Source organism: Dipodomys merriami, unplaced genomic scaffold (assembly GCF_024711535.1).
Source record: "Dipodomys merriami isolate MVZ:Mamm:240054 unplaced genomic scaffold, mDipMer1.0.p SCAF_5, whole genome shotgun sequence".
Taxonomy (NCBI): Eukaryota; Metazoa; Chordata; class Mammalia; order Rodentia; family Heteromyidae; genus Dipodomys; species Dipodomys merriami.
In genome coordinates, this window is record NW_027206068.1 from 29,548,535 (window position 1) to 29,563,037 (window position 14,503).

At 38.2% G+C, this 14,503-nt stretch overlaps 1 protein-coding gene across 5 annotated transcripts in view; it reads right to left on the bottom strand.

Annotated features, from left to right (window-relative positions):
* The window catches only part of Gsap (gamma-secretase activating protein), a 78,603-nt gene that overhangs the window by 36,958 nt on the left and 27,142 nt on the right, over positions 1 to 14,503 (bottom strand). For 4 of the 5 annotated variants that reach the window (XM_069996329.1, XM_069996328.1, XM_069996327.1 and 1 more), the window contains 3 exons: positions 13,284 to 13,363; positions 3,474 to 3,551; positions 1,758 to 1,835 (listed from right to left, as the gene is read on the bottom strand). In XM_069996329.1, coding sequence (XP_069852430.1) covers positions 1,758 to 1,835; positions 3,474 to 3,551; positions 13,284 to 13,363 — 236 coding nt within the window. The remainder of the gene's footprint in view (positions 1 to 1,757; positions 1,836 to 3,473; positions 3,552 to 13,283; positions 13,364 to 14,503) is intronic. The other variant, XM_069996330.1, reaches the window with a different exon arrangement.

Here is a 14,503-nt window from a genome sequence, read left to right on the forward strand (position 1 = left end):
AAAATTAAATTTAAAAAATCAGCTCCTTTATTTTCTCCTTTATTGATTGCCTTATATGATCAAGTATGGTATTCAGATTCCCCTTCCCATATTTATTCAGTGAAAAGCACTCCTCAAGCTGGTCCATGAAATAATTCATGAGCCTTGGAAGCTTTCATGTTTAGCAACAGGACATAGAGGTCTTCCCAAAAGCCGTTGTCCCCTTAGAACCAAGGGTCAACACAACACAATGCATCACTTCTCCAAGGCTGTTGAGGAACATCTTATTCAGTTATCACTGATATACTTTTTAAAAAGTGTTTTTTTAAAGACTATTGAAAACATAAGAAAGTTTACAGCTTTGGTTCTCTAAAGGAGGAAGATATACCACTAATCTAAAAGCTAATGGGGTTGAACAGGTGAGGTATGTTCCAGAAAAACAAAGAACATATCCCATTGAGTATAAAAAGGTTGGTGATTGTCATTGCAAGCCAAGATTCAAAGAGGCCGGAGCACAAAGAACATAGCTAGCAAGATCAGTAGAAAGCCCACCGATAGATCTTCACTAGCCATACAATGGACAAGGGTCTCATATCTAAAATATACCTGGAACTCAAAACATTAAATCCCCCAACAACAAATCCTCAATGAAACAACTGCCCCATAAATAAGTGGGCTAAAAACTTAAAGAGAAACTTCTCTGAAGAGGAGATAAGAATGGCCAATAGACACATGAAGAAATGCTCAACCTCTCTAGCCATAAAAGATATGCAAATCAAAATAACATTGAGATTCCACCTCACCCCAGTTAGAATGGCTATAATCAAGAAACCTAATAACAACAGATACTGGAGGGGATGTGGCCAGATGGGAACCCTACTGCTTTGTTGGTGGGAGTGTAAACTTGTTCAACCACTTTGGAAAGGTTTGGAGGTTCCTCAAAAGACTCCACATAGAGTCCCCCTATGACCCTGCAATCCTACTTTTGGACATTTACCCAAACGATCACAAACAAGGCCATACTAAAGCTACCAGCACAATTATGTTTATTGCAGCATTATTTACCATAGCTAAGATATGGAATCAACCCAGATGCCCCTCAGTAGATGAATGGATCAAGAAAATGTGATACACACACACACACACACACACACACACACACACACACACACACACACACACACACACATACACACACACACACTGCCCCATTTATTAGGAAATGGAAAGACTTGGAAAAAATTATATTAAGTGAAGTAAGCCAGGCTTACTTACACAGGTCCCATGGTTTCCCTTATTTGCAATAACTAGTACATGTGTAAGACAAGTAGAAAAGGTCAAAAGCTATGTACATAAGACCATATAAGATGATATTAAGTGAAATGAACCCCAAGATAGAGACACAATTTTTTTCTTTCTTGCTATTTTTCCTAACGTATTTACAATGTACCATGTGATTTTTTTGTTTCTTTGTTTGTTCCTCCCCCATGGTATAATGCCTGTTTTCACTGTATTTGATGTTGGTGCCCTGCATCTTGTGTATACACTTCTCTAATTTGGGGAGGAGAAGGTAATAAACAAAATGTTTAAATAGGGATACAGGTTGACCCATTGTAACAATGAGATGAACAAGATACCATGTTGAAAACAAACTTTACAATGAGGGCTGACCAAATGGTGCTCATGGAGAAAAAAATGAAACAGTGAACCCTGAGACACAGAGTATGTTGGGAGGAATGCATGTCACAATGGCAATGTGGTGCACCTCCATCACCCACCAAGGTTGAGAAAGGTTATCCCCATGGGCCCAGGCAAGCCAGCTCTCCCAAGAGCAGCAGTGAATGTCTTGCTGTATCCTGTAGAGAGAGCAGGAAACAAAGAAAAATCCAAGGCTGGAACTGTACTCCTGGCAGTGATGCTACTAACACTCTGACAGTTTCTAGTGGCCCTCCTCACAATGCCAGCACTACAAAGTGGACCATGTGAGTGCAGTCACAATCTAATACTGTTCTTGGCTCATATATAATCCCCTGCCAGGGTGAGGAACTTTTTTTCTGTTGTTTTCTGAATAACATCCACAGGCCATTCTTAATCATGAGTCTATCTACTTCATCATGTCAGAGCTGAAAAATCAGATGGCTCATCTACACACTTGCTGCCATTAAGACTCTCTGAATCTGACTTTGGAACCCCTTACTGTAAATAATAATGAGAATAATAATGAATCTCGGAGACCTCATCCAAATTCACAAAATTAATTTAATTAGAAAGAGGATTAGACTGTTTTATGTCTATTTCTTTCTTTCTTTTTTTTTTTTTTGTGGGTCCGGTCGTGGGGCCTGAACTCTGGGCCTGGGTGCTGTCCCTCAGCTCTTCAGCTCAAGGCTAGTGCTCTACCATTTGAGCCACAGCGCCACTTCCAGCTTTTTTCTTTTTGCTTATGTGGTGCTGAGGAATCAAACCCAGGGCCTCGAGCATGCAAGGCAAGCGCTCTACCACTGAGCCACCTTCCCAGCCCTTTATATGTCTATTTCTAAAGTTACTTTTTCTTTCATCAATCATGGGGCTTGAACTCTGGGCCTGGTCACTGTCCTGAGCTTTTGTGCTCAAGGATTGTGTTCTACCACTTGAACTATAGCTCTACTTCTGTTCTGTTGTTATTAATTGGAGATAAAAGTCTCATAGACGTTCCTGTCCCTGCTGGCTTCAAACGGGGATCCTCAGGTCTCAGCCTCTTGTGTAGCTAGGATTACCGACATGAACCACCAGTGCCTGGCTAAAGTTACTTTTTATTGAGTAAGTTATTATACTTTTCTATCTTGATCACTAACACTTCCATAATAATAATCAGTCCTGTAGAATAATAAACTCAGGTGCAACTCAAAATAACATTTTAAAATATTAGGGGAAAATATCTTTTAAAAAATTTAACTACAGTATGTACTACACAAATAGTATTTTTGAGGAGCCAAACAAAAGAAATCCTCCTTAGCACAGTTCAGACTAAAACCATTTCAGGGCATGCTATAACAGACTGTAGGACATGCAGAGGCTGAGCATTTACTACTGACCCCAGCCTGCCACTTGACATGCCAAGTTACAGACGTACTGTGAAATGGAATAAATATACTTAGCTCTAAAGGCTATTTAGGTATAAAATCAAGAGTACTTTTTAACTAAAACCCTATGTAATATGGGAGTTAAAGCTATCAATAAAGCTTTCCAATTGGTGATAACTAAAGAGCAAGCCAACACATTTTGAGCAAATATATCCCTTAGGATTGGTCTACAGGTCTCGAGAAAGACATGTCAGGATGAAGAAAAATTAATGTTTATATAATTTAATGTTTGCCATTAGTGAATTATGTGTATTATGTAAGCATATAAGTATAGAATATACCACTACAAATTGATTGTCAGATTCTAAGATTTTAAAATCAAATTTGCTACTATTTGGAAACAGCAATTGTAGAAAAAAAATAAGTAAAGAGTACCTTTATGAAGGTAAAACACTGAATATGTGATTTGCTCCCAAGAGTCAAACTTTGGGCTGTAACATACACACAAACTTCCTAGAAGGAAAAAAGAATTTGAGAGAACTTAAACAATCTGTGAACCAGCAAGTTTCCTAAGCCATTTCTCTTCACTTCTACTTCTAAATGTCCTGTTCCATTTTACTTCATAGAATATTTCCAACTTCAAGAAGTAGTCTATTAACAAGTTGCTAAAAAAAATTCAAATCAACATTTGGCATCAATAATTATAAGCAGTATATTGTGGCAGGCTAAGGAAGGAAGAAAAGAAAATGATTATACAGTAATGCAATCCTATATGTGAAATCAGAGGAGTCTAGAACTTTCCAAACTTCATGAGATTCTCCTGCTATACATGCACTGCCTTTGTCACTTTTTATTACTATTACAGCTGTGGACACAAGTTTATTTTTTTAAAGTGTGCTCCTCTCTAGAGTAGATGCCCAGCCTTCTTCTTTATCTATATTGAAAAGCAAATCGTGGTCTTTCTCATGGGGCAATGGGAACAAATACGATATGCGAGCCCAAATGCATCTGTATTTGGATCACTGAAGGCCTTAGCCAATGGTAAGCTCTTACCATGAAGCAGTCCTTCCAGAGGAGCCAAGCCCACCCACATGTACCCTATTTACTCAGAATATACTTAAAATACCTCTGGCCTTCTCAATTCTCTGTGTGTAAAACTGTATGGATGTCTAGTAGCTGTTGTTAATCAGATAGACTAATGTCCACTGATGACCTACAAATGAGGAGATTTATGCTGAAATGAACTCAGGCTGATGATCCTCATCTCAAATATGTTTTACATTGAGATTCTTTAGGATTTGGGAATGTTTGTACAACTTTATTAATTGAGTATCCTTTAATTCAAAGATCTAAATTCCAGAATGCACTCTGAATTCTGGATTTTTAGATCAGGAGTGATCTCAACCTATAATTTTATTCCAGGACTAACATTTATGTGCTCAACTGAAATAAAGAGATTGCTGAGTAGAAAGGAATTTGTTAAAAAGTTGGACAACTTGGGTTGTAGTCCCAGAGCTAATATTAACAGTTGTTGAAACCACTCTCCTTGAGTGGTTTCAGTATTCCTTCTATTATATTCTATTAGTTCCTGTATCAAGGAATTACATGCTATGGGAAATCTGGTTTCTCTAGGAAGAATATCTGAGGATAATTACAAGCATTCTTTTATGATACTTATCACGTTTGCAGTTGGATTATATTGTTATAAGTATATTTTATTAAAATATCTTGAAAACACCAAAAAGAATAACTACCAGATAAAGATTCTGTTAAAATTACATTTACTAAGTATCTGGTAATAACTTTTCTTAAAATCACAGCAGACTAACTTTGAATAAAAGTAAACTAACATTATTGGTTAAAAAAAAATCCATTAGTCTATACTACTCTTTTATAATCCTGGATCATAGAAGGAATTGGCACAAAAGTAGAAAAGTAAAAGAGAAATGTCTCTAGTAATAAAAAATACAAATTAAAATAAGGTACCATATATTTCCATTTAGATTAGCAAAGTTTTCTTAATGATAATCAGTGTTGTCCAGGGTGCAGTAGAAAGAACATTTTCAAATAATAGAAAAGTAACAGAAACTCTCTGAAAAAAGTATTATTAAGTGGGTTAAATGTACTCAGACCAAGGATCAATAATTTGTTTAGGAATCTAGGTTGAGGAATAAGTTTGAAATGTCAACAAAATAAGGATATGGCCACCATTGTAACAAAATCCTTCCCACACCATCTCCTAGAGAATGAGGGGTTTTGTTTTTGTCATTTTGAAAAATATTAAAATGATATGTGTGGTAAATATTCTAATTCCATGTACTGAGAATCATATTCAGATCTGGTAAGCAAATATTTCCAAATTGTTAGGCTGTGGCTTAGTGCTCTAGTCCAATCCCAAAGGGGAAAAGGTAGTGGGCAGATGCTCTACAAGGTCCAATAAGCTGAGCCCTGATGGTTCCCACCTGTAATCCTAACTACTCAAAAGGCTGAGATCACGAATCACAATTCAAAGCCAGCCTAGGCAAGAAGTCCATGAGACTTTTATCTCCAATTAACCACAAAAAAAGCCAGAAGTGAAGCCATGGCTCAAGTGGTAGAACATACTATTTTAGCCCTGAGCAGAAATAGTTTAGGAACATCACCCAGGCCCTGAGCTCAAGACCCAGTAGCAGCACATACACAAAATGAAAGTGTTATAGAACTTCCTTCAACAGTAGCAATGTTCTGTCCCTATGTACCCCTACATAGGAGTACATGTAACATAAGCACTTAAAAGGTGGCTAGTGTAACTACAGAACTACTCTCTCATTTCATTTATTTCTAATTAACTGAAATTCAGAAAGCCAATATGGACACTACAGCTGGAAAGCAATGGTTCTTAACCCTGATCAAACATGAAACTTGAGATCACAGATACACAAACTCTATCTCTGGTCACTAAGTCAGATGTCAGTATTTTTCTAAAGCTCCCTAATAGATCCTAAGATTCAATCAAGATTGAGAATCCTTTTCTAAAAATCAGCAGATGTGCATTTAAATCTTAGATATTGGCTTACTAAATATATTTATTGTTCAGGCAAATTAATTATATATATTCTCTAAACCTCAGTTTCCTCATCTGTACATAAAGAAAATAAAAGAACCTGCTTCATAAAGTTCTTACATGAGAATAAATGGAATAGTGCGCCTAAGGCCTTGGCAAAATAGTTACATCTGGCTCTAAAGGCTAGCTGTTATTATTTGTAATCCAGAATTATTTTGCTGCTATTTATAATTTTGAGGAAGTCACAGGTTGAAGAAATAAAACATGTTCCTAATGGTATATTCAGAGACTTTTTAAAATAAATATTCATTGGTGAGTGAAGATAACATCGCAACATTGGCAAGCCTTTGGGAAACCATTTAGACAATGAAAATTAGTACAATGTTATCCGAGGGAAATTATCTCATTGGAACAATTATTTAAAAGCCCTCTAAAATGGTAACACTGGCCTAATTCTGAGAACTCCTGCAATTATATGAGGTAGGCAAAGGGGATGCATGCATTCCTACACTCTCCTCAGCAGTTGCTACACAAGAACAAACTAAGGCCACTGACTTAGATGTTGTAAGTCAGACGCAGGAGGAGTTATTTATGCCCCAAATTTAGAGTTTTTAGTTGATTTACCTTCCTAATGCAAGAGATTATTGAAAAGTCTACATAAACTCATAATGATTAAATGCTATACAAGTAGCCTTACACTGGAGCAGTACTTCTCTCCCTAACTAACTCTGGCAAGTATAAGCTATCGTCCAGTTTTAACCTCTCATTCCTTTGAAGGTAGTAGATTTCATTTCTTTGGACAGAAAACCCCAGCATTTTATTAAATAAGGCACATCATGAGTAGCCGTCTTATATGTTATGGCTGCTACTGTTTGAGAAATTCCTATGGGAACAAAATGAAAAGGCATAAAGAGCCATTTGGAATTAAAGCCTAAAGTAATTGTTTATATCCAAGCCATTCAAAGCAAAACAACTAGGGAAGATGGCACCCTAGTAACCTACCCTCCCTATGAGCTCTGGGTCCCATTTCATCTCACCTCTGAAGTCACTCTGCCAATTATTCCTCTATGTTTCGCACTCTCCTCTTTCTCTCGCCACTAAATATAAGCATTTGAACACAGGGTTGCAAGCACTTTACCACTGAGCCACCTTCCCAGCCCCAATAACATAATTGTAAAAGGTGTTCTGTTTGAGGGAGACAAGCAGGAGCACAAAATAAGAGAAGTGCTATATATTACTTCAATAATATTCAACAAACATGAATAGTTAATACAACATTTCATTATTATATGTATATGGAAATAGCATAATGAAATACATCAAAAATTGTTTATGAAAGCTGGGCACCAGTGGTTCACACTTGTAATCCTAGCTACTGAGGATCACGGTTCAAAGCCAGCCCAGGAAGGAAAGTCCGTGAGACCCATCTCCAATAAACCACTAGAAACCAGAAGTGGCACTGTGGCTCAAGTGGTAGAGTGCTTGCCTTGAGCTGAAATGCTGAGGGACAGCACCCAGGCCCAGAGTTCAAGCCCCACAACTGACAAAAAATAATAATAATAAATATCACAATGAATCCTTTTCTACAATTAATGACAAGTTTAAAAGCAAAAACATGTTTATTAGACTTTGATTTTAGGGTTATTGCTTAGATGACTATTAAAGCTAACAATCAGAGGGGTTTTTTTCACCAGATTCATTCTATGGAAGCCCATTTCTCTCCTCTCATTTTTAGACATGGCTTTGCTTCTCTACATCTTCTCTCTGAACTATAAACAGATGTGAAGAGAGAATGTGTATACTCAAGACTTCATTTACCAAGCTGTTAGAACAGCACTCTGTAGACTGGCATTTAAAGGTCAGTGTATAGTTTTAGAATCCAAATATAACAATAATGCTGACATAGAAAGCATCCTCATCCCTGCTCATGAAAAGATGGAGCAGGTACCTTCTACTGGTGGCCTGAAATCCAAGTTGATCAGAAGGCTGAGATCTGAAGATTATGGTTCAATATAGATCCAAAGACATTAATTGTTGGGGATTTTAACACACCACTCTCCCCACTAGATAGATCAACTCGGCAAAAACTCAACAGAGAAACCGTAGATCTAAACACCTGCATAGATCAACTAGACTTAACAGACATATATCGAACATTTCACCCAGCAGCATCAGAATACACGTTTTTCTCAGCAGCACATGGAACATTTTCTAAAATAGACCACATTTTAGGCCACAAAGCAAACTTGTCTAAATTCAGAAACATTGAAGTTATACCTTGCATTCTATCTGACCACAAGGGAATAAAATTAGAACTCAACACCAAAAGCCACCAAAGAAAGTCCGGTATCACATGGAGGCTGAACAACACACTGCTGAATCATGAGTGGGTCATGGAAGAGATTAGAAAGGAAATTCAAATGTTCATGCTATTCAACAAAAATGAACACACAAATTACCAGCTCCTCTGGGACACAGCAAAGGCAGTACTCAGAGGCAAGTTTATAGCTCTGAGCTCCTACATCAACAAATTGGAGAGATCGGAAACTAGCAATTTAATGACACATCTAAACCTCCTTGAAAAAGAGCAGCAAGACAAACCCCAATCCAGTAGACGGAAAGAAATAATCAAAATTAAATCAGAATTAAATGAATTAGAATCCAAAAAAACTATAGAAAGAATCAACAAAACAAAGAGTTGGTTCTTCGAAAAACTTAACAAAATTGACAGACCCTTAGCAAATCTTATCAGAAAAAGAAGAGAACACACCCAAATTAATAAACTCAGAGATGAGAATGGAAACATCACCACGGAAACAACCAAGATTCAGAACATTATAAGGGAATACTTCTCAAAACTTTATGCTAATAAGTTTGAGAACTTGACAGAAATGGACCTTTTCCTAGCAAATATTGACATGCCAAAACTAAACCAAGATGAGTTAAACTATCTTAACAGGCCCATATTAAGCATTGAAATAGAAACAGCAATAAGAGACCTCCCAGCTAAGAAAAGTCCAGGACCAGATGGTTTTACAGCGGAATTTTACAAGGCCTTCAAAGCAGAGCTCACACCAATACTCCTCCAACTCTTCAATGAAATTGAAAGAGAAAGCTCACTACCAAACACATTCTATGAAGCCATCATAACCCTCATCCCAAAACCAGGCAGGGACTCATCAAAGAAAGAGAACTATAGACCCATTTCTTTGATGAACATTGATGCAAAACTTCTCAACAAAATTTTGGCCAATCGACTTCAACAACTCATCCAAAAAATCATACACCACGATCAAACAGGATTCATTTCAGGGATGCAAAGCTGGTTCAATATACGCAAATCAATTAATATTATTCATCACATCAACAGGAGCAAGAATAAGAACAACATGGTTATCTCAATAGATGCAGAAAAAGCATTCAACAAGATCCAACACCCCTTTATGATGAAGGTTTTGGAAAAATTAGGAATCCGTGGAACATTCCTCAATACAATAAAGGCTGGATATGACAAACCTACAGCCAGCATTATACTAAAGCCATTTCCTCTTAACTCAGGAACAAGACAAGGATGCCCACTCTCTCCACTTCTCTTCAATCTAGTATTAGAATGCCTAGCTACAGCAATAAGACAAGATGTAGACATAAAGGGGATCCAAATAGGGAAAGAAGAAATAAAACTCTCCCTCTTTGCAGATGACATGATCTTGTATTTAAAGAATCCCATAGACTCCACTCCCAAATTACTCAAGCTGATTCAAAACTGTGGCAAAGTAGCAGGTTATAAAATTAACCCCCAAAAATCAATGGCTTTTCTGTATGCCAACAATGAGAAAATTGTGGCTGAAATTAGGAAAGCAACTCCATTTGTAATAGCCCCACAAAAAATAAAATACCTAGGAATTAACTAAAGAAGTAAAGGACCTCTATGATGAAAACTTTAAAATCTTAAAAAAGGAAATCAACACAGAACTTTAAAAATGGCAAAACCTCCCATGCTCCTGGATTGGAAAGATTAACATCGTGAAAATGGCAATACTTCCCAAGGCTATCTACAAATTCAACGCAATACCTATCAAAATTCCAACCTCATTCTTCAAGGAAATAGAAGAGGCAATCCAAAAATTCATATGGAACAATAAAAGACCCCGAATAGCAAAAACGCTCCTCAACGGAAAGAACACTGCTGGAGGAATATCAATACCAAATTTCAAACTCTACTATAAAGCCATAGTAATCAAAACAGCTTGGTATTGGCATAAGAACAGACCTCACGACCAATGGAATAGAATTGAAAACCCAGAAATGAACCTACAGACCTATAGCCATCTAATCTTCGATAAGGAAGCTAAAACAATAGAATGGAAGAAAGACAGCCTCTTCAGTAAATGGTGCTGGCAAAATTGGTTAACTACATATAGAAAACTAAAGCTAGATCCTTATATATCACCCTGCACCAGAATCAACTCCAAATGGATCAAAGACCTTGAACTCAAAGCAGACACTCTGAAAACATTACAGGATGGAATAGGAGAAACCCTAGGTCTCCTTGGCTCAGGCCAAAACTTTCTGAATAGAGACCCGGAAACACAACAAATCAAAGAAAGGTTGGACAAATGGGATTGCATAAAGTTGCAGAGCTTCTGCAGGGCAAAGGACATAGCTAGCAAGATCAATAGAAAGCCCACGGATTGGGAGAAGAACTTTACTAGCCATACAACGGACAAGGGTCTCATATCTAAAATATACTTGGAACTCAAAAAATTAAACCCCCCAACAACAAATCCTCAAAGAAACAACTGCCCAATAAATAAGTGGGCGAAAGACTTAAAGAGAAACTTCTCTGAAGAAGAAAGAAGGATGGCCAATAGACACATGAAGTGGAGGAGATGGGGACAAACAAGTCGTTTAAGGATTCAGGTGGACCTGTTGCAACAAGAATTACAAAATGTCATGTCAAAGCAAGCTTTACAATGTCGGTGTTGGGGGGGAGGGGAGTATGATTGGGTGGGGGGGAGGGGGGAGGCTGGGAAGGGAGGTGAAGGGTAAACAAAGGAGGAGGCTGCAATGCTTGGTAAGAAATGTATGCATTATCCTGCCAATGTAATTGTAACCCCTCTGTACAGTATGTTCTCAAATAAAATAAAATAAAATTAAAAAAAAAAAAAGAAATGTTCAACAGCCCTAGCCATAAAAGAAATGCAAATCAAAACAACATTGAGATATCACCTCACTCCAGTTAGAACGGCAAAAATCAAGAACTCTAACAACAACAGATGCTGGAGGGGATGTGGACAGAAAGGAACCTTACTTCATTGTTGGTGGGAATGTAAACTTGTTCAACCACTTTGGAAAGCAGTATGGAGGTTCCTCAAAAGACTTCACATAGAACTCCCCTATGACCCAGCAATCCCACTTTTGGGCATTTACCCAAATGTTTACAAACAAGACCACACTAAAGCTACCAGCACAACTATGTTTGTTGCAGCATTATTTACCATAGCTAAGATATGGAACTAACCCAGATGCCCCTCAGTAGATGAATGGATCAAGAAAATGTGGTATATATACACAATGGAATTCTATGCCTCCATCAGAAAGAATGACATTGCCCCATTTGTTAGGAAATGGAAAAACTTGGAAAAAATTATATTAAGTGAAGTAAGCCAGGCCCAAAGAAACATAGGTCCCATGGTTTCCCTTATTTGCAATATCTAGTATATGTATGAGTCAAGCGGAAAAGGTCAGATAATGTGATGTCAGGAAAATGAACCCTTAGATATGTATTTTAATGTTTTTTTCTTTCATGCATGTGTTTCTAATGCATTTATAAGATTACCTCTTTGTTGCTTTGTATGTCCCTCCCCCACAGTATAATCCCTGCTTTCACTATATTTGATGTCAGTATAACTGGTGGAGGAGATGGGGAAAAACCAGTTGTTTAAAGATACAGGTGGACCTGTTGCAACAATGAGAAGTACAAGTTGTCATGTCCAAAACGAGCTTTACAACGTCGGTGGGGGGGGGGGAAGGAGGGGAAGGAGAAAGATTGGGAGTGGGGGGGAGGGGGGAGGCTGGGAAGGGATGTGAAGGGTAAACAAAGGAGTAGGCTGCAATGCTTGGTAAGAAATGTACTCATTATCCTGCCCATGTAATTGTAACTCCTCTGTACAATATGTTCACAAATAAAATTAAATTAAATTTAAAAAAAAAGATTATGGTTCACAGCCAGCCTGGATGGAAAAGCCCATAAGATTCTTATCTCAACCAGAAGTGGATATGTGGCTCAAGTAGTAGAGTGCTAGCCTTGAGCAAAAAAGGCAAGGGACAGTGCCCATGCCCTGAGTTCAAGCCCTGGTATCAGTACACAGATGGGGGGAGGGGAAGATGGAGGTGATAAAATGTGGATTGATTGGGGCTGGGAAGGTGGCTCAGTGGTAGAGTGCTTGCCTTGAAGCATGCACGAGGCTCTGGGTTCGATTCCTCAGTACCACATAAGCAGAAAAAGCCAGAGGTGGTGTTATAGCTCAAGTTGTAGAGCACTAGCCTTGAGCTGAAGAGCTGACGGACAGCACCCAAGCCTGGAGTTCAGGCCCCACAACCCAAACCCTCCTCCCCCACTAAAAAAATGTGGATTGATTAAGTACAAGTCCACCTGGTCTATTAAAATAACTCAACTGCTATTAGAACAGCAAGCCTGTTGACTGGTTTCTTTCACAGAGAGAATCTATATATAGTTATAGTGTTAGAAATCAGGGGTGTCACTCAGTGGTTAAGACATGTCCAAGACTCTGGGCTTCCTCCCCGGCACTAAAAGAAAAAAGTAAAACCAAGTAAAAAAAATATATAGAGGAAGATGGGATGGGAAGGTGGCTCAGTGGTAGAGTGCTTGCCTCGCATGCCAGAGGCCCTGGCTTCGATTCCTCAGCACCACATAAGCAGAAAAAGCCGTAAGTGGCACTGTGGCTCAAGTGGTAGAGCACTAGCCTTGAATCAAAGAGTTCAAGCCCCATGACCAAAATATATATATATATACAGAGAGAGAAAAGATAATTTATCACATACGTGATTACCTATATAATAAGGTGTCTCTGTTATATTTCCTTTTCATGATTCACATATCTAAACTATCCAGTAATTAGTTTGTATAGCACTGAAGTATAGTTGAATAAGTTGTTAAGTAAAATCCTAGTTCTTCTTACCTGTATGGTTGGTAAAAACACAGAGAGTCGACTGTTTGGATAATGTATCTTGATGATATTCACACCCAAAGTTGACAAGTCTAAGAACATAAAGGAAAATAAATTACTGAATGCATTTAAAAATACGTTCCTTGGGCTGGGAAGGTGGCTCAGTGGTAGAGCGCTTGCCTTGGCATGCCTGAGGCCCTGGGTTCCATTCCTTAGCACCACATAAGTAAAAAGAAAAAAAAAAGCCGGAAGTGGCGCTGTGGCACAAGTGGTAGAGCGCTAGCCTTGAGCTGAAGAGCTGAGGGACAGCGCCCAGGCCCAGAGTTCAGGCCCCACAACCGGACCCAAAATATATATATATATTTCTTCTTAAAAGGTATAGTAACTACTATGATATATCTATAGTAGTAGATATTCTCCCTAAGTAAACAACTTTTCATCAGTAAGAAAGTGGGTTTTTTAGTATAATGGTACATAAATATATTTTTAAATACATGATACACAGGACATAAATATGAGCCTGTCAAAGGAGAAAAAAATTACTTACAATTTGTATTTAATAATTTTTTTGGGGGGGTCCGGTCCTGGGGCCTGTACTCTGGGCCTGGGCGCTGTCCCTCAGCTCTTCAGCTCAAGGCTAGCGCTCTACCACTGGAGCCACAGCATCACTTCCGGCTTTTTTTTTCTTTTTGCTTATGTGGTGCTGAGGAATGGAACCCAGAGCCTCAGGCATGCAAGGCAAGCACTCTACCACTGAGCCACCTTCCCAGCCCTATTTAATAATTTTTATGATAGAAAAAATACTCTGAAAAATATGTTTCAAAACAGGCACAACTAAACATTCATACATGGTTTTTTTATTTGTTTGTTTTTGTTTTTGTCAGTCATGGGGCTTGAACTCTGGGCTTGTACTCTACAGCTCAAGGCAAGTGCTCTACCTCTTGAGCCACCATGCCACTTCCAGTTTTCTAGTGGTTTTTATGGAGATCAGAGTCTTATAGACTTTCCTGCCTGGGCTGGTTTTAAACTGTGATCCTCAGATTTCAGCCTCCTGAGTAGATAGGCTTACAGGCGTGAGCCACCGGCACCCAGCTCTATACATGATAAAATGTAAAATACAGCTAGTGGAATATGTAATCTTTCATTATTTATAACTATCTTTAATTCAGGAAGAGTATTCTGTGTTTTAATGACCTTGTGTTCATTTTTTTGAAACTGTCTTCTGTGGCTTT